The 20,388-nt window shown below is 52.0% G+C and overlaps 1 protein-coding gene across 4 annotated transcripts in view; it reads right to left on the reverse strand.

The window, feature by feature from the left end:
* Positions 1–497: 497 nt before the first annotated feature.
* The window catches only part of ELF4 (E74 like ETS transcription factor 4), a 47,470-nt gene continuing 27,579 nt past the window's right edge, over positions 498–20,388 (reverse strand). For 3 of the 4 annotated variants that reach the window (XM_005594557.5, XM_005594555.5, XM_065538004.2), the window contains exons 2-9: positions 17,104–17,387; positions 10,056–10,224; positions 9,525–9,617; positions 7,710–7,901; positions 6,823–6,906; positions 6,527–6,719; positions 4,852–5,229; positions 498–3,093 (exon numbers count right to left, since the gene is read on the reverse strand). In XM_005594557.5, the coding sequence (XP_005594614.1) occupies positions 2,289–3,093; positions 4,852–5,229; positions 6,527–6,719; positions 6,823–6,906; positions 7,710–7,901; positions 9,525–9,617; positions 10,056–10,224; positions 17,104–17,178 (1,989 nt within the window). In that variant the 5' untranslated portion in view covers positions 17,179–17,387 and the 3' untranslated portion in view covers positions 498–2,288. The remainder of the gene's footprint in view (positions 3,094–4,851; positions 5,230–6,526; positions 6,720–6,822; positions 6,907–7,709; positions 7,902–9,524; positions 9,618–10,055; positions 10,225–17,103; positions 17,388–20,388) is intronic. The other variant, XM_005594558.5, reaches the window with a different exon arrangement.

Raw genomic sequence — 20,388 nt, forward strand, 5'->3', positions numbered from 1 at the left:
GCACTCCAGCCGACAGAGCAAGACTCTGACTCAATAGAGGGGCTATCTTTAAGGGGCTGACAAGTATCCATGTGGAAATGTCCAGCAGATCGCTGGAAATGTGAGCCAGGTGCTTAGGAGAAAGGGTGGGACTGGAGCTCTAGATTTAAGACCCATCTCCGAGGAGCCACAATGAGCCCCAAATGGATGAGATTCTTGAAGAACAGCCACATTGGAAGTGGTAGGTGAAGAACCAGCCCCAGAAAGGGTGAAGGGGGACGCAGGAGAGCCCAGCTAGTGTGTGCTTACGAGGGTCGAGGACTGTGAAGAAGACATTTGATTTCACCACGAGGTCACTGATGACCTTCCAGCAATGAGTTTCCATGGAGTTGGAGTAGGGGTGGCAGAAACCAGATTTCAGGTGGGGATGGGGCTACCCCAACCCATGCAGCACCTTTGTGCAAAATTTTTTAATGGTGACCCTTTATCAAGATGCTCACTTTCAACCATCAGGAAACTCATCATAAACTGATTTTATTAGAAAAAGGCACTTTAATGCCAACTGCTGGAAACACGCATAGAAAATACATTTGCACAACTAAACGCAGTGCCCTCCAGGGGGCAGGGAGAAGAAGAGAGTGGGAGAGGGTGATAATTGGCTTGGCGAAGAAGAGAAGAGCGAGAGCGCGGCCAGGGGAGGTAGTTAGGTCAAGTGGATGGTTTTGTACCAAGGACACAGCAAAGGTCCTCAGGCACTGATTCACATTACCCAAAGTCACCAGATAATAGAGTTGTTTCTGTGGCTGAAATTTCTTAGCCTTGCCCCAAACTTGGCAAGAGGGAAGCAAGCTCGTTTAAAGAAGGGAGAGGGGAGGAGATCCAGGCCATTGGCCTAGGGGTTGGCTTTGAGAGAGAATAGGTTGACCCTTCCTTGGAAAGAGGGAAGGGGGAAGCAGGGAGCCACGAAGAGAGAGAGGTGCCATGGGAACTCCCGGCTGCCGACTCCCGTCTTCTTGGTGAAGGAGTCAGGGTTAGGTGTGAAAGTGGGAGATGAGGGGCATCGGTCCACCCGAGGAGGTCTGCTGCAGTCATCATGGAGGCAGGCTGGTTCGCCTTTGAGGTGAGTTGCAGGCAGGCTGAGCAGCAGAAACCATGTGGTAGGTGCCCGTGCTTGAGCAGGAATGGGGGTGGGCCCCATATAGGTCGCTGCTGGACTAGCCCCAGTGACGCCTGACAGCTGGAAAATGTCAAAAAGTTATCAAGAGGGAGCCCAGGATCGGGGAAGTAGGCTGGGGTGTCAGCAAAGGCTATTGTCTGGCGGGGGGCTGGTATCACACAAACAGCCCAAGCCCGAGGCACAAATATTCAATGAATTCAGCTCTGACTGGGGGCTTTGTGGCTAGCTCTGAGGCTGGAGGGCACTTCACCCCTGTCTAATCCTTCAGCAAAGCACTCTGGGGTGGCCCACGATTCCAGCCTGACCGCATGGTGACTGTGGTTGCTAACACGGCAAACTCTAGGAAGAGTACCTTGGTCCAGCCAGTGAGTGCTGCTCCCAGAGCTGACTTCCCTTCCCTCCCATCGTGGTTTTATCCTACTCGGCCTTCGTGTCCCTGAGGAGCGCATCTTCCCCAATGTGCATGCGCATCAAAGCGTTCCTACTCTGCACTCGTTCCAGCTCTACAACATCTCCAGATTCAGGGGATCAAACTTGTACCCCATAGTCTCAGAGCAACTGAATCTTGGCATGAACAAAGGGAATTAGAGAATGCTTTCCCTTAAAAACAAAATCCCTATCCCTGTGGCTGATCCACGGAGACATACACACACCTTTGGAGACAAGACCTCACAGCTACAGCCCTGTCCTCCCCAAAGAAACTAAGATACAGACCAACAAGTACACACAAGTACATACAGGGATAGTCACATACGGGGTAGTAAATTCCCTGTGTAGGGAATGCAGCCAGTGAGATAGAGCCAAGTAGAAGCGCTCTTCTCACGAAACTGCTGCACAGACCCTGGCCACAAACTTCTGCCTGGCCCAAGGGTTTTTCCCTCCATCACCAAGTCAGCCCATTATGCTGGCAAAAGCATATCCCCTAGTGCTCTTGAAGGCCATAGTCTGATGCCAGGGATGCTTAAGCTGGGCACTGTTTGGCCACAGTGACACCAGGCAGAGCTGGGGAACTGGGGGTCAAGTGTGTTGACATCCCACTGAAATGCAGGGGCAGGTGTGCTACTGAAGTCGGTCCCTATGAAAATGCTGCTCAATTTTGCCTGGTGGGTCACACTTGCCCTGACCCCTGTGCTTATATGTCATGGGGCTCCATCTTAATGAGGGAAGTAGGGTTGAATGGGGAAAAGGGGGCTGGGGTAGGGGATCTTGTCAGAAGGCTCCCAGATGTGGTCACACTAGGCTCAGCCATCAACAGGGACCCTGGGCCTGAGGAGAGCTCAAGTTCAGCCACCGGGGTCAGCCCAACAGTGGGGCGGCTGGGAGGAGACAAAGTCTGGTTGCCCAGAAGGCTCGGATTGTGGGAACCCCTGGAAACCACTTGGGTTGGAAGTGGCTGAAGATGAGCCTGATCTCTCAGGAGCTCCCTCAGGGTCTCTTCCGGAACCAGCAGCCCCTCCATGGGGGCCCCCGTCACCATACCCTGAACATAGGAGGAGGGCCTCAGTGGCCCCTCCTTGACCCCAGGGGCTGCTGTGGTGCCAGAAGTCCTGATGAAGGCAGCAATGACAGTCCCAGGGGGCTGAGAGCTGGGCCCTGCTGGTCCAGCCCCTGTGACCGTGGGTGGTGCTGGGTTGGTCGGACGGTTGGCCCCAGCCAGAAGTTGGGGGAGGCCACTGAGAATCAGTGGAGCCCCTGGGGCTGCCACCTGGCTGTCTTGGAAACTGGCGTTCAGGGGGAAAGAGGCCTGCAAAGTGAAGGTGTCCTTGAAAGTAGAGGCCGCTGGAACACTCTGGAGAACGAGCTGAGTGGGAGCAGTAGTATTGGCAGGAGGCCCATTGGTCAGCACCGTGGTCAGCGGGATCGTCTGCAGGGTCAGGGCCGAGCCCGACCCCACGGGGGCCACTCCTAGGTGGATGTTGCTGGGCACCGAAGTCGCACTGAGAAGAAACAGAGAACAGAGTTGGTTAAGGCAGGAGGTGTCCCCCAGCTGGTTAGGAAGCGGGGCAGAGAGGAATGGAGCTGAAGGTGTTTGTCGATTTCTTTGCTGTTTTGTTGCTTTTTTTTCTTTTTCTAGAGACAGGGTCTCACTCTGCTGCCCGGGCTGGAGTGCAGTGACACGATTATTGCTCACTGCAGCCTTGAAGCCCTGGGTTCAAGCAATCCTCCTGACTCAGCCTCCCAAGTAGCTGGGACTACAGGTGTGTGCCACCATGCCCAGCTAATTTTTATTTACATGTATTTATTTATTTTTATTTTTTTGAGACGGAGTCTCGCTCTGTCACTCAGGCTGGAGTGCAGTAGCGCAATCTTGGCTCACTGCAACTTCTGACTCCCAGGTTCAAGCGATTCTCCTGCCTCAGCCTCCCAAGTAGCTGGGATTATAGGCAAGCACCACCACACCCAGCTAATTTTGTATTTTTAGTAGAGACGGAGTTTCACCATGTTGGCCAGGCTGGTCTTGAACTCCTGACCTCAGGTGATCCACCTGCCTCGGCCTTCCAAAGTGCTGGGATTACAGGCGTGAGCCACCGTGCCCAGCTGTAGTTCACATTTATTAAGTACTTAGTATATAGGTTTATAGGTCAGGGATCATTCTAAGTGATTGACATGTGGCATTTCACTCAATCCTGAAAACAGCCCACAAGTGGAATAAGAACAATCTGATTTTATAGATTGGGGAAAGTGAGGCACAGAGAGGTTATGTATTAATAACTTGCTCCAAGACCAGCCATACCTTTGTTATCCTTTGATTTCTTCCAAGTGGGGATGCTGGGGTCTCACAAGGCCTCGATGTGAGTCCCTGCTCTAGTGCTTACACAGCGAGTGTACATAGGTGAGTAAGCACTACACAGCAGGCCTTGTGACCCCAGAGCTCATCTTCCTCACCATTCCACTCTTCTGCCTGCCCTCCTCGAAAGGGTGTCTCACTGACCCGCGCCAGCTTAGTGGGAGGTCCATACACATAACCCAACAAGTCCAACCTTCTCAGGGAAAATCGGAGGCCCCTTAGTGGGGATGAGAAGTAGTGAGAGCTTGCCGGGTACGCCTGGAGGTCCCAAGGGGTTCACAGCAGGCGGCTCTAGAACATTCTCTGTTGCTTCTTTTCTAGAATAGAGGAGGCTTAGGAGGATGGGCCAGGACACGGAGGCCCTGGTGGCTCCCTGGGGAGCCGCTCTTGTGTAAGCCCCCGGATATGTGACCTCAGGCAAGTGACTTTCCCTCTCTTGACCAACAAGTGCCCTACTGGCTTCTCCATGGCTCTGGGAGGATCCCATGAGCCTGGAGACAGAGCAGAGCTTGGCAAGAAGTTGAAAACTGAGCCCTGCCGGGTGCAGTGGCTCACACCTGTAATCCCAGCACTTTAGGAGGCCAAGGCGGGCGGATCACTTGAGGTCAGGAGTTTGAGACCAGCCTGGTCAACATGGTGAAACCCCGTCTTTACTAAAAATACAAAAATTCGCTGGGTGTGGTGGTGGGTACCTGTAATCCCAGCTACTCGGGAGGCTGAAGCAGGAGAATCACTTGAACCCGAGAGGCGGAGGTTGCAGTGAGCAGACATCATGCCACTGCACTCCAGCCTGGGTGACAGAGCGAGACTCCATCTCAAAAAAAAAAAAAAAAAAAGAAAGAAAAAAGAAAACTGAACCCCAAAGTGATGTACTATGTGAAGACTCATGCAACCTGGGTGCCTTTACCTCACAGCTTTGGTGAGCTTGACCTGGCCCTCTGCTGGAGAGACAAGCATGGTGGAGGTAGTGGGGATCTCCTCGTCTAGCGACAGTCCCAATTCCAGACTCGCAGATGGCTGGAGACCGACATGCTGAATTTTTGGCTTCTCCCAAGAAGAGCTGCCCTTGACCTGGGGGGCAGATCTGGATGAGACCCTGGAGCTGGTTCGCCGGGTGGTACTGGCGGAGGCCACAGAGGCCGTGGAGGCCTGAGGAGGGGCTGCTGTGGCTTCGCTGCTCTCGTCCTCATCTTCAATGACCACCAGGTCCTTGGGCATCTCCTTAAACTGGTACACCAGCCTCTGCCCTTCCACTTTGGCCAGGATACCTCTTTGGTAGTAGTATCTAGAGGAAGAGGGGTGGGGAGTTGGGAGTTAGCCGGGAGCTGGGTGGGAGACCTTCTACCTCCATCTCCCCAGCGCTCCTCTCCCAGGGCTAGGCAAGCATGAGGCTGAGTGAGGCTGGCTGGGGAGCCAGCTGAGGGCCCAAGGGCAAGGGAAAGGATATGTCAACACCTGGACTTGGAAGGCTTTTATGACATTCCTGAGATTTCCCCCTGAGGACTCAAAGGATCACAGAAAGGTTTTCAGATGCCACCCCCTCCAACCCCCTGCTTTGGGGTAGAGGACAGGGAATGACTGAAGGAGGGAACTGAGAGTGAGGGGATGGATGGCGAGGACAGCAATCCCCCAGCCTGAGAGACCACCTCTAGGACAACTCAAGCCCACCTCCCTGGGGCCCTGGCTTGCAGATGTAAAGAAAGCCCTTCTTGGGGAAGAGGGGATGCTGAACTGCTCTTCCATTATAAAAAGCAAAAAGGAGGCCAGGCCCCTAATCCCAACACTTTGGGAGGCCAAGGTGGGCAGATCACTTGAGGCCAGAAGTTCAAGACCAGCCTGGCCAACATGGCGAAACCCCATCTCTATTAAAAATACAAAAAATTAGGCCAAGTGCGGTGACTCACGCCTGTAATCCCAGCACTTTGGGAGGCCGAGGCGGGCAGATCACGAGGTCGAGAGATCGAGACCATCCTGGCTAACACGGTGAAACCCCGATTCTACTAAAATTACAAAAGAATTAGCCAGGCGTGGTGGCGGGCGCCTGTAGTCCCAGCTACCTGCAAGGCTGATGCAGGAGAATGGCGTGAACCTGGGAGGCAGAGCTTGCATTGAGCCAAGATTGTGCCACTGCACTCCAGCCTGGGCGACAGAGCGAGACTCCGTCTCAAAAAAAAAAAAGAAAAAGAAAAGAAAAGAAAAAGAAAATACAAAAAATTAGCTGAGCGTGGTGACATCCGCCTGTAATCCCAGCTACTCAGGAGGCTGAGGCATGAGAATCGCTTGAACCCAGGCAGTGGAGGTTGCAGTGAGCCGAGATCGTGCCACTGCATTCAAGCCTGTGTGACAGAGCAAGACTCCGTCTCAGAAAAAAAAAAAAAGAAAAAAGAAAGAAAAGAAAAAGAAAAAGAAAAAAAGAAAAAAGAAGGCCTGGGGAATGGACATAGGAGCAAGCTAAGAGGAAAGTTACGAGACTCGTTTCCTTATGATCAATCAGGTCTCCACAAAAGCGAGGAGGACTCCTTGGACTTAAGGAAGGGCTGGTGATCCCCAGGGCAGGGGTTCTGTGTCCCAACAGCTCCTACCTTAGCGCCCGCCCCATTGTCTCATAGTTCATGTCAGGCTTGTTTTTCTGCTTCCCCCACAGCTTGGACACAGCTTTGGAGTCCACCAGTTTGAAGATGCCTTTCTCTCGCTGGGTCCACTTGATGTACTTGGGACAGGTGTTTCTGTCTTGCAGAAGCGCCAGGAGGAACTCCCACAGATAGATGGTGCTGCCTGCAGAGGGGCAGGCCATGAGGGGCAGCCTGGGCAGCTGGGGCACCCTGGCAGCAGGGAAGGGGCTCCCTCCCCACCTCACCTGAGTCCCAGCTGTCCGTACCTTTGCCATCCTTTGATTTCTTCCTAATGGGGATGCTGGGGTCAGTGACAGGTGAGGTACTTCGGTTGCCCTTGGTCTTCCGGACTATAAGGGAAAGGTGAGTAGGATGAGGAGCAGCTTCCGAGAGAGGGCCCGGGAGCTGGCCGAGTTGGCTGTGACAAGGCCAACAAGGAGGAGGCAGGTCACTGGGGCTGGAGGCCCCAGATTGCTCTCCACAGCCACGGCCCTCAGGCCTCTGCACCCTCATTTTCAGGCCCCCAGGGTAGCACTGCAACATGGCTACAATGTGGAGAAACCGAGTGCTTGCAAATAAGTCACCTTTGTGAGAACAGAATCTGCCTAGCCTAACTTCTGATATGGAAAGGCAGCCTAAAGGCACCGCTGTTGTACAGGTCAGTGCGGTGCTGAGGTTTGGTTGCCATGCTGACAAGGCAGTATCAAGCAGCCATCGCCTGAGTAAATCAATAACACCGGGGCTTGGGAAAGCCCAAAGTCCTCTCTCATATATGGCTCGGCTTTATAAGCTCTGCAGAGGGAGATAAGCACCCGGCATGACTAGTCTTTTATAGGCTGAGGCCCCAGAGGTCCGGGGACTGGCCAGGGGTCCGAGCCTGGTGTCCAAACGCCGAGCCTAGGATTCAACCTATCAAGATCATTAATGTTTCTGAAAGAGTTTATGCAGATCCAGGGCAGACAGGGGCAGCATGGGAAATGTCAGCCTACTGGCAGACTAATGGATGAGGCCAGGTTTTACAGAAGGGAGGCCTTTTGGTCCATCCGTGTCACGCCGGAGAGCTGGCCTCATAACACATCCATAAGCCCTGACCGCCCCCCACGCCCCGCCCATCCCCTCGGAGACACACATACACTCACTCTTCCCCACTTACTTCTCTTCTTTGATTTCCCAGTCTTCTTGGCACTTTCCTCTCTGGAGGCCTTCTCCTCCAGAGAATGCCCCTCCTGGTCACTAGTGTCACCTGCCCTGTTCAGGGCATCGGGCTCAGAGGCAGGAAACAGGTAGTTGGGCAGAGTGACAGCTGGTGCAGGGTCTGAGTCTGGAAGCATTTCGGAGGTATTGACTGCAAGGAGAAAGGCCTGAGGTGGGCGGGGCCCAGGGCAGGGCTGGAGCGGGGTCTCCCAGAGCTGGAGAGATGGGTAGGTTCCAAGGGAGGGCAGGGGGGCTCTTCCCCCGAACCCCAGACACAGGATACACCTGAAAATGCTTCATGTGGCTTGTACCACGAGGAGAGGAAACATCTGCAGAGCTGTGGGCACGAGCTGGCCCCAATCACCGCTGCCGCATTTATAGCCCACTGCTGGTGGTGGGGAAGATCTAGGCGGCACCCCAGGTAAAGGGCCACCTTAATTTAGTCCTTGGCTCATTTTACGACTCAAAGGGGCCTTAGAGATCGTGTAGCCCCATTCCTGTGTTTTCCTGATGAGGAAACTGAGACAGGCCCAGAGAGGGGAAGTCATGTACCCAAGATCACACAGTAAGTTTGTGCCCAGTACAAATAGGCACCGATTGTTGGATCCTGGATGAATACTGGGGAGAGTCAGGACTAGAAATATCTCATATTTCAGCTTTATGGTTTGCTTTCCCTCACTGTGCCATAGCACCCCTTGGGAGAAGGCAATTTGGGGGGACCCTCCTGTGTATCTGCCTGAGGGGCATTGGGAAGAGCCTGCTTTGGGGGCCCTCTGGGGAGTTAGGATCTTGGTAAGATGGGCAGGGATCACTTATTTTATTTATTTATTTATTTATTTATTTAGACAGAGTCTCGCTCTTGTTGTCCAGGCTGGAGTGCAATGGTACGATCTTGGCTTACTGCAACCTCTGCCTCCCGGGTTCTCCTGCCTCAGTCTCCCAAGTAGCTGGGATTACAGACATGTGCCACCACGCCAGGCTAATTTTTGTATTTTTAGTAGAGATGGGGTTTTGCCATGTTGGCCAGGCCGGTCTCGAACTCCTGACTTCATATTCTGCCCACCTCAGCCTCCCAAAGTGCTGGGATTACAGGTGTAAGCCACCGCACCCGGCCCGGATCACTTATTTCTAAAAGAGCCACATGCTGCATCTCTCAGTCTTCCTGGGAGCTAAGCAAAAGAGCAGAGGGGCCTGAGAAAGGCACCCTGGCCAATATTATTCAGCCTGAAAACGGAAAAAAAAAATTTTTTTTTTGAGATGGAGTTTCACTCTTGTCACCCAGGCTGGAGTGCAATGGCGCGATCTCAGCTCACTGTAACCTCTGCCTCCTGGGTTCAAGTGATTCTCCTGCCTCAGCCTCCTGAGTAGCTAGGATTACAGGCTTGCACCACCATGCCCAGCAAGTTTTTATATTTTTAGTAGAGATGGGGTTTCACCGTGTTGGTCAGGCTGGTCTCGAACTCCTGACCTCAAGTGATCTACCCGCCTCAGCCTCCCAAAGTGCTGGGATTACAGGCGTGAGCCACTGCGCCTGGCCTGAAAATGGAAAGAAATTCTGACACATGCTACAACATGGATGGACTTTAAGGACATCGTGCTAATTGAAATAAACCCGTCAGCAAAATACAAAAGGATAAAAGTCATATGTATATCGGTGGGTGTGGTGCATGTATACCTGTGTGCACACATGCCTGAGAAACCAATACACGGATTTCATATTTTTAAATGGAATTATTTTGTTGCCTTGAGTTCAGGCACTGGGGTTCAAACTTACAGATTTGCTTCTCATCCAGGATATCGCTGGGAGACTCCATATTCAGCAAGACTTCTGCAGTTGACATGGTGTGCGAGGTGGCCTCATTGTCATCTGGTCCGGTTCCATGGTGGGAGGAGAGAAGAAAAGTTCCCTCAGGGCACAAGGCAGGGGGTACAGCTATAATCAGGGTCAGCCCGAAGAAAGGATGGTGGTAAGCATCCTTCACGCTGACCCTGAAGTGAGTGCTAAGTGAGGGAGAAGCAGGGGACCCTGACCAGAGGTACTGAGGGACAGCCAGGAAGGGCCCAGCACCCCTCCTGACCTAACTCTCCACCCCCTCATCTGGTCTTCACTCCTCATCGTCCCACCCCATTTCCACAGACCATGAATCTACTAAGATAGTTCCCTCCTCTGTGAAGCAGCACAACTTTTTGGCTGGTGGCCTTGCCCATTCTGCACGGGGTTACTAGAAGCCATTGTGGGCTGCTGTTCCCTAAAGACACAACCCCTTTTTCTACCACACCTTCTCTGCCCAGGAAGGGAACAGACCTGTCAGCAAAAAACTGCCTTCCAGGATCTGATCCTGCGTCATGCACAAGGTCCCGTCTGTTATGATGCCATTGTGGTCGTCCAACTCCAGTCCCGAGTACAGATGCAGTAAATCAGGGTAGGGTACCTGCTCCACGATCACAGCTGGGAACACAGAGGGGTCTTCCAGCTATGGAGAAGATAGGGATGTGGTTCAAGACCCACCCAGCTCTTCCAGCAAACCCACCCTACCAGAATCTGGCCCTCTGTGCAAGTCCTTATTCTTGGGTTCATCAGGGACTGTCCTTTGTATAGGATGACATCACTCTGGGTCCAGCCTCATTAGGTGATGCTTTCAGTGGGTTCTTGATCAACAGAGATGGGTTAGCTCTGCACCACCAGCACTTTAAGTTTTTGTTTTTCTTTTTGTTTTTGTTTTGAGACAGAATCTCGCTCTGTCGCCCAGGCTGGAGTGCAGTGGCATGATCTCAGCTCACTGCAACCTCCGCCTTGGGTTCAAGCGATTCTCCTACCTCAGCTTCCCAAGTAGATGAGATTACAGGCGTGTGCCACTATGCCTGGCTAATTTTTGTAGTTTTTGTAGAGACAGGGTTTCATCATGTTGGCCAGGCTGGTCTCGAATTCCTGACCTCAGGTGATCCACCCAACTCAGCCTCCCAAAGTGCTGGGATTACAGGCGTGTAATTACAGCCACTGCGCCCAGCCAAGGGCAAGCTCTTTTTTTTTTTTTTTCCAGATGGAGTCTCACTCTGTCGCCCAGGCTGGAGTGCAATTGCGCAATCTCAGCTCACTGCAAACTCTGCCTTCTGGGTTCACACCATTCTCCTGCCTCAGCCTCCCGAGCAGCTGGGACTACAGGCGCCCACCACCACACCCGGCTAATTTTTTGTATTTTTAGTAGAGACGGGGTTTCACCGTGTTAGCCAGGATGGTCTCCATCTCCTGACCTCATGATCCGCCCGCCTCGGCCTCCCAAAGTGCTGGGATTACAGGCATGAGCCACCGCGCCTGGCCAGGCAAGCATTTTTAACTGGTTGTAGTTGTGGTTTAATCCGTGGCCAGGTTAGGGCTCAGTCTACGAGGATTAGATTCATTCTAAGGCCATTGGGAATAGACTAGTTGATGGCAAGGGCAAGGGGCTCAACCTATAGTCGGGGGACAGAGGGATTCAGCCTAGAGTCAGGGTTGGGGACCTAGTTCACAGCCAGAGTTAGGGGCTCAGACATCTTCGGGCTCCATCTGTGGCAATGACAGTGGGAATGAAGACAGAACAGAGGCATTATAGAAGTAGAAATGTCAGGACTCAGTCACTGCCTGGATGGGGGAGAGGGGTTCAATTTCCAGCTTTATTCAACAGGGACATGGAGATACTGCTCATGCCAAGGGAGGGCCCAAGAGGAGGAAGAGCGGGCTGTGGACCAAGATAAGGGCTACAATGTCTGGATGTGGTGAGCTTGAGGTACCTTTGGGACATCTGAAATAGAGATGCCTATCAGGGAGTCAAAAATAAGTGTCTAAGAGTTCAAAAGGGAGCTGGTGGTCGCTCAGTCCCTTGGAGTAGATAAGAAAATTGAGATGAGAATTCAACCCCTAGAGAACATAAGTGTTCTGAAATTAAGCAAAGCGAAATTAAAAAGCAGTATGACTGCATGTGTTTTTTTAAAAAAAAAAAAAACTCCATATAGAGGCTGCATGTGGTGGCTCATGCCTGCAATGTCAGCACTTTAGGAGGCTGAGGCGGGTGCATTGCTTGAGCCTAGGAGTTCATACACGAGCCTGGGCAACATAGCAAGACCCTATCTCTATTTAAAAAAAGAAAAAAACCTCTATATAGAAGCAAATGTACCAGGATGTTAATCATAGTTTTCTTTTCTTTTCTTTTCTTTTTTTTTTTTTTTTTTTTTTTTTTGAGATGAGAGTCTGCCTCTGTCACCCAGGCACGACCTTGGCTCACTGCAACCTCCACCTCCCAGGTTCAAGCAATTCTGTTGCCTCAGCTTCCCAAGTAGCTGGGATTACAGGCGCCTGCCACCATACCTGGCTAATTTTTGTATTTTAGTGGAGACAGGGTTTCACCATGTAGGCCAGACTGGTCTCAAACTCCTGACCTCAGGTAACCCATCCGCCTTAGTCTCCCAAAATGCTGAGATTACAGACATAAGCCACCACACCTGGCCATGGTTTTATTTTCATTATGGAGTTTTGAATGATTTTTTTCCCCCTTTCTACTTTTTTTGTATCTTCCAAATTTTCTTTCATGGGAATGTTGATAATTCTTTTTGTTGTTGTTGTTTAGTCTCAAGAACTGTTTGTGGATGATAATTCTTTTTTTTTTTTTTCATGCAAAAAGAATGAGAATGGTCCTCTCTGTGTAGTGTTCCTGAGGGATCCAGAGAAATAAAAATGGATAAAAGACCTTTAGATTTGGCTGTGGGCAGTCACCCTGGCTAGATCAGTGTGAGGGCAGTGCTGGGGTCCCAGGCCAAGTCGCAGTGGATCTCAGTGAGGACAGACGGAGGTAAGCAGTTGGGTATAGTGATTAAGGTCCTAGCGTCTAGAGCTGCACTGTGCATGATGATATCCACTAGCCACGGGCGGCTATTTAAATTTAGAGGTAAATAAAAACTTTGGAGAGCTTAAAAATTCATTTCTTCAATTGCACTAGCCACATTTCAAGTGCTATATAGCCACATGTGACTAGTGGCCCCATAATGGACAGCACAAACAGAACATTTCCAGCATTCCAGAGAATTTCTTTTCTTTTCTTTTCTTTTTTTTTGAGATGGAGTTTTGGTCTTCTCACCCAGGCTGGAGTACAATGGCACGATCTCAGCTCACTGCAACCTCCACCTCCCGGGCTCAAGCGATTCTCCTGTCTCAGCCTCCTGAGTAGCTGGGATTACAGGCACACACCACCACGCCTGGCTAATTTTTGTATTTTTAGTAGAGACGGGGTTTCACCATGTTGCCCAGGATGGTCTCAAACTCCTGATCTCGTGATCCGCCTGCGTCAGCCTCCCAAAGTGCTGGGATTACAGGCGTGAGCCACCGCGCCTGGCCTCATTCCAGAGAATTCTGTTGGATTGTGCTGATCTAGAGCCAGAGTGCCTGGGCTTGAGACCAAACTCTGCTGCTCACTAGCATTATGACCTTGGGCAAGTTACCAAACCTTTCTGTGTATCAGTTTCCCCATTTATAAAATGAGAGTGATCACATGATTGACCCCCTAGGATTGTTTAAACAGATCAATACACATAAAGCACTCAGAGCAGGTTCTGGCGTAGACTAAGCTCTCATTAAGTGTTAGGTATCAGGGGCTTGTAGGAGACTGGTAATGTTTTATTTCTTAATTTGGGTGGTAAGGGCCTGGGTATTCATTTAATACATGTCTATATCTAAATATGATTTATGCACCTTTTTGTATTTATCATACATTTCAAAATAAAAGTAGTTTCCTAAGAGGCGTGAAAGGGGCTGGGTGTGGTAGCTCACACCTGTTGTTTTTCTTTGTCTTTTCCTTTTTTTTCTTTTTCTTTTTTTCTTTTTTTGAGACAGAGTTTTGCCTCTTGTTGCCCAGGGTGGAGTGCAATGGCTCAATCTCAGCTCACTGCAACCTCCACTTACCGGGTTCAAGCGATTCTCCTGCCTCAGCCTCCTGAGTAGCTGGGATTACAGACATGCGCCATCACGCCCGGCTAATTTTGTATTTTTAGTAGAGACAGGTGTTCTCCATGTTGGTCAGGCTGGTCTCGAACTGCCGAACTCAGGTGATCCACCTGCCTTGGCCTCCTGAAGTGCTGGGATTACAGGCGTGAGCCACCACGCCTGGCCGGCTCACACCTGTTGTAATCCCAGCACTTTGGGAGGCCTGAAGCAGAAGGATTGCTTGAGCTCAGGAGTTTGAGATCAACCTGGGCAACATGGCAAGACCCCATCTCTACAAAAAATACAAAAATTAGGCCGGGCATGGTGGCTCACACCTGTAATCCCAGCACTTTGGGAGGCCAAGGCAGATGGATCACTTGAGGTCAGGAGTTTGAGACCAGCCTGATCAACATGGTGAAACCCCGTCTCTACTAAAAATACAAAATTAGCCAGGCATGGTGGTGTGCGCCTGTAATCCCAGCTACTTGGGAGGCTGAGGCAGGAGAATCACGTAAACCCAGGAGATGGAGATTGCAGTGAGCCGAGATCGCGCCATTGTACTCCAGCCTGAGCAATGAGAGCAAAACTCTCTCTCTCTCTCTCTGTAGAGAGATATATATACACACACACATACACACAAAATTAGCCAGGTGCAGTGGCATGCGCCTGTTGTCCCAGCTACTTGGGAGGCTGAGGTGGGAGGATCACCTGAGCCTGGGGAGGTTGAGGCTGCAGTGAGCCACTGCACTCCATCCTGGGCGACAGAGTGAGACCCTGTCAAAAAAAAAAAAAAAAAAAAGAAAGAAAAAAAAAAGAGTGAAAGGGAGGTAAGAAAGTAAAAACAGAGTGTGGAGACTACCCTGGGTGGAAGAAAGGAACTAAAAAGGTGCTATTTTGAAGGTGGGGACAGAAGGGAGAGTTGTTTTTCTTTTCGGGTTGGGGACATCTGAAAGATGTTCAAAGTTGAGGAAAGAAATCTGAGAGATCTAAAAGATACGGGAGGCCGGGCGCGGTGGCTCACGTCTGTGATCCCAGCACTTTGGGAGTCCGAGGCAAGCGGATCACCTGCGGTCAGGAGTTCGAGACCAGTCTGCCCAACATGGTGAAACCCCGTATCTACTGAAAATACAAAAATTAGCTGGGCGTGGTGATGCGTGCCTGTAATCTCAGCTACTCCAGAGGCGGAGGCACAAGAATCGCTTGAACCCAGGAGGCAGAAGTGGCAGTGAGCCGAGATCGTGCTACTGTACTGGAACCTGGGTGACAAGAGTGAAACTCCATCTCAAAAAATAAAAATGAAAAGTAAAAGATACGAGAGACAGGATGTGATGGATGGTTTGAGGGTTTTTTTTTTGTTTTGTTTTTGTTTTTTGTTTTTTTTTTTTTGAGACGGACTCTCGCTCTGTCGCCCAGGCTGGAGTGCAGTGGCGCGATCTCGGCTCACTGCAAGCTCCGCCTCCCGGGTTCACGCCATTCTCCTGCCTCAGCCTCCCGAGTAGTTGGGACTACAGGCGCCCACAACCGCGCCCGGCTAAATTTTTTTTTTTTGTATTTTTAGTAGAGACGGGGTTTCACCGTGGTCTCGATCTCCTGACCTTGTGATCCGCCCGCCTCGGCCTCCCAAAGTGCTGGGATTACAGGCGTGAGCCACCGCGCCCGGCCGGTTTGAGGTCTTGAAGGATGCAGGAGAGAACAGATTAAGTACAGAGGTTGGGAGTTACCCTTGCAAGGAAAAGTAACATTTCTTTCTCCTGGGCCAGTGGGAAGGAAACAAGAACAGATATTACAGATAAAAAGAGAGAAGAGAGGGAAATTGAGGGCATCCTGGGCTTTGAACTTCTCTGTGGATTGGAGGAGAGGCTGTCCACTGAGGGTGGAGGAATAGGTTGGAAGGTAAGAACTGCTTCTGTGAAAAACAGTCTCTATGAAGAAAAGAAACAACTGCTGAGTGGACTAGAAACAAATGAAAAATGACAAGTAGCATTGAGAACTCATGTATGGTAGATTTTTCTTCCTTTCTCCTTGTCTGATGCCCTCCACAAGGCTAGGCACACCACGTATGTTCAATAAAATAGAGCTGCTTTAGGTAAGGAGGTAGACAGAATGTCCAATGTGCTCAAAGGCCACTAGGGGGCAGGCTTTGGTAGGCCGCTAGAGATTGGACAGTTTTCCATCCTCACAGGATTTAGAATAGAGAGCATCTGAGTTAGACTGGAATGCCCTTTGGAGATAATCCAGCTGGATCGCCTCTTGGTGAAGATGGGGAAACAGCAGTCAGATAGGGTAGGGGTCCAGGCGTGGTGGCTCACGCCTGTAATCCTAGCAGTTTTGGATGCCAAGCTGGGCAGATCACTTGAGGCCAGGAGTTGGAGACCAGCCTGGCCAACATGGTGAAATCCCGTCTCTACTAAAAATACACAAAAATTAGCCGGGGGTGGTGGCAGGTGCCTATAATCCCAGCTACTCGGGAGGCTGAGGAGAATGGCTTGAACCTGGGAGGCAGAGGTTGCAGTGAGCCGACAACATGCCACTGGACTCCAGCCTGGGCAACAGAGAGACTTCGTCTCAAAAAAAAAATAATAATAATAAAATAAAATAAAATAAATAAAATAGGGTAAAGGAAAGGACTTGCTCAGGTGACATTGTGGCCAAACTGGGATCAGAACCCAGGGCTCCTGACTCCTAATCTTCCATTCCTTCTACTGTGCCTGGATGCCTCTTCTCTCTCCATTTTGTGGAAGGAGGAGAATGGAGGGCAGTGATGAGTCTGCCAGGACACCATTCAATGGGTACATCTAAATGCACAGAAAACGTGCCAGTGCAGGGAAGGTATGGAGCAGTGAGGACCTGAGTGAGCGCCAGAATCCTGTCCTATTTTCCAACTTCCTCCCACCAAAAGACCTCATTTCCAGCTTGCCCCGGATCCTCAGGCTGGGGCCAAAAAGATGACTCTGAAAATGTCAGGGCCTGGACACTCATCCACAGTTCAGCTGGCAGCGCTCATTCTTGCTATGTGGCTGTCTCCACAGCTTTCTCACTGTGACACTTTGGGAGAAGAGAAGTGGCCGAAAAATGCATTCGATGGTCAGTGTACCCCTTATGCGTTCGGTTCATGTTGCTGACTAACCAACAGCCCAGCTGATGTACTTAGCAGCTGTTTGGCTGGCTCGATGATGGCATGTGGGCAGCCAGCTCCCTAAATGACTGCCCGGTGACTCCGGACCAGCCTCATGAGTGACTGGCTGGCACGCAGGCCCAGTGCCCTGAGCATAGTAGGTGCTTGATGGATATTTGCTGATTGGTTAGCTGTGCAGCCGGCTGGCTCCCTGGCTGTCTGCCTGGCTGTCTGTGTCTATCTGATTGTCCACATGGGCTGACTGTGCTCTGTTCTCTGGGGCCATACCTGGTGGATATCATCATCCATCCCGTTGCTTGCGAACTCAAAGATCAGGTCACTGGGCTGTAGGGTAATAGCCATGCTGTCTTTTCAGAGAGCTGACAATGGGATTATCAGAGCCCTCCAGAACTGTAGGGCTTTCTTGATGAAGAGACACTACCCAGGTACTTTGGAGCCTAGAGCCTACCCCCCGAGCTGCGGTAAAATAGGGGGTGGAGAGAGCTGGAATAGGTGGTGGCCTAAGCCAGGCTCAAGGCTGCATTCTGGGCTGGACCAACCACAGGAGCGACCTAGAGAGAAGGGAGAGATGGGGACAGTGAGTAAGTCACCTTCCTTGAGCTCCGTTGCCGGAACTGCCTATGAACCAGAGGGACCCTGCCATGCTAAGGCAGACTGCCAATAGAGGAGTGGTGGAAAGGGGAGGATGAGGAGAGAAGAAAAGCGACAGAGAAGAAAGAGGTCAGGGAAAGAAAGAAGGAGAGAGAGGAAGTCAACTGAATGGCCTCCAGCGGGAAGTGGCTGAGTGTTGGTGCCTGTCTGGGTCACCAGCATAGGCATCTCACGCTAGTCCCAAAGACACACAGCCTCCCTCCCTGCCTCCCCGCCTTCCCCTGGAGAAACTGACAGATGGAGGAACTTTGCACTCTCTCCACCCTGAAGACTAATCCCCAGGGCATGGCCATAGGGGGAGTCAGGGCGCCCGGCCTGGCCTCATGGACAAGGTGGCAGCATGGAGAATCCCTGTAACTCCCTTGGCTTGGGGGAAGAATCGTGTGAGGGGCTGAGTGGGGGTCTGTGGGTATACAGAGTGCTCTTCTGACTCTGCCTGACTCCAGGTGAAGTCAGCCTAATTTTACCTTGGGAGTGGGGGTCAGTTAGCTCTGAGGAGCCATGTCTACGGAGGAAGAAGTGGGGGTGGTCACACCCATGCCTGCCTCACTGTGGGGGTTGTGCTGTGTGAGGACCAGCAGTGGCCTGCCTCTGCTCTCAGGGATGGGACTCTCAGATGGAGCCAAACTTCCAGAGAGCCTGGAGACCGGGGGACAGGCGGGCCACGCACCCTGTTCTCGTCGGCACTCCCCACCCTCACCACCACCGCTGCCACCCGCCAGAGAGCGTGGCCTCTGTGCTGTGTGTGGGTTTGTGTTCTTGGTTCAGCTTTGCTTTCAGTTTCAAGACTGAACTGTCACCCTGGGAACTGGCGAGGAGAGCCCCGGCTGGAGGAGGGGCAGGCGGAACCTTCCCCATCCTCTGGGGCTGGCTTGGGCCCCTTTTCCAGGAAATCTTCTGTGTCTGCCGCAGCCCAAACACACCTCCTCTTGCCCCACGTGCCCTCAGCGCTCACGGTGTCACATGGCGCCCGGGCCTGCATTTGTTTCCCCTGTCGCCACTCCTCAGGGCTGTCAGTGCCCAGGCGCCTCATGTGCGTGTTGTGGGTGGTCACACCCAGGCCTGCCTCCCACAGCCCCAGCCCTCCCACCTCCCTCCTCGCCAGCCAGCTCTACTCCTCCACCCCATCACTGGAGCTTCTCCACTTCCAGGCGCCACGTCTTTCGTCCCCTGAGCTCGGTTCTGAGTGTGTGGATGTGCATGTGGGTGGGTCCACGAACAGCCTGGCCTCACCATGAGCGCCTGAAGAATTAGGGCCATGCACCATAGTGGGAGCCACACACTGCACTCCACCTCCTTGACACTCCCTTGGCAGTGCCGGGGTGGCCAAACCTTCTCCTGGCCCGGAAAGAAATGAGGAACTTCAGAGAGGGGCAAAGGGGAGGAAAGGGAGGGGGACCACGGTGACCTCCCTGATGACCGCTCTCCCCCACAGGAGACACCCAGGCCTCTCCTACTTCCTTTCCGTTAGCCCACAGGGCTGGCCGTGCCCTCACCCCACCCCCACCCTCACCCCCACACCTTTCCACCCACCCCAGCAAAAAGTCGGGAGAAGTCGCTCAACTCAACCTGTCAGGTCTGAATGACCCTTTGGACGAGTGAGAGGCTGAGTACTGGGAGGAGGCGCCTGGGAACCTGCAGCCCTTGCCCTGGGTTCACTCCTCCCACCACCACCCTACCCCCACCAGACCCTGTCTGCAACCCATTCTCCACTGGTCTGTGAAGCCTCCCAAGGCCATTTATGCTTGGAAGGTCTGTCCCCCCACCTCCCGCCACTAACCTAAGCGCCCCAAGGCTTGCATTCCACAGCAGCTCCCGCCCTCCCACAGGCCTTCTGTCTGCCCCCAGGAAACATTCTCATACTAATCAAATTAAAGGTGATCACTTTCACCTAATCCCACTTTGTCTAAACATGAAACTCCTGTGTGTGTCCCCTCCCCCAAGGTCACCCGCTATAGCCCTTCCCTTTGGGCTTGCTCATCTCTTCTTTCCAGATCAGGATTTCAAGTTTGCGGGTTCATTGCTGGTGCTGTCTGCCTGGGCTACTTTTATGCACCTTCCTTACCTCCCCCATAAGACAGAGGCTTCCTTGAGGGCAGGAACAACTGAGTTGTACATTGATGAAACCTTAGCACCTTGCGTCATGTGTGGCATGTAACACACTCAATTTGTGTTTGTGGAATGAATGCATGAACGAATGAAGGGATGAACGGGTGGATGGGTGGATGGATGGATAGATTTGTGGTATGGGTCAGTCAGCAACTGTGAGGTGTGTTCTCTGGGCAACATTTATCTGTACACAGTGGATGCGGGTAGGTGTCACGTACTCTGCCTTACGTGAGAATGAGAAAAATGCGCATACCTTCTGGGGTGACCTCTGTATGTTTTTGCATTGTCATTTACCCGGGTGCGCTATTTGTGTTGGCTGTGGCTGTGCAAGCGCACTGTAGGTATATGCGTGTGCAGGGTGTGTGCATGTGTCCCAAGCATGGAGACGTGTGCACGAGAGCCTCTGTGTGTCAAAGGGCTGCCCTGGTCTGGCCGGCAAAGCCGCAAGCTCAGTTGTCAGTTCCTCCTCTGGGCCAGCCTCAGCTGCCTTCGTGAGAATGACAAACCCGAGCTAATGCTGGCTGGAAGTGGCTGTGCTGAAGATGGGGGTGGGGTTCTCAGGAAGAGAATGCCAGTCCCAGCTATGTGGCCCATGGGTCACGGGGGTGAGATCCCCCAAAGTCCATGTGCTAGGGAGCTGGTGGGGGAGGGAGGCAGCCAGGGCCCTGCACTGCATTGAATGGGATCCTTGGTCACCAATGCAGAGAGGTTTGAAATCAAAGAGAGATGATTCCCAGGGCATTCTTTTCTGTGTCCACATGTTGAAGTAGCAAAATCCAGGACTTGGTGGAT

Source organism: Macaca fascicularis, chromosome X, assembly GCF_037993035.2.
Source record: "Macaca fascicularis isolate 582-1 chromosome X, T2T-MFA8v1.1".
In the NCBI taxonomy this organism is placed as follows: Eukaryota; Metazoa; Chordata; class Mammalia; order Primates; family Cercopithecidae; genus Macaca; species Macaca fascicularis.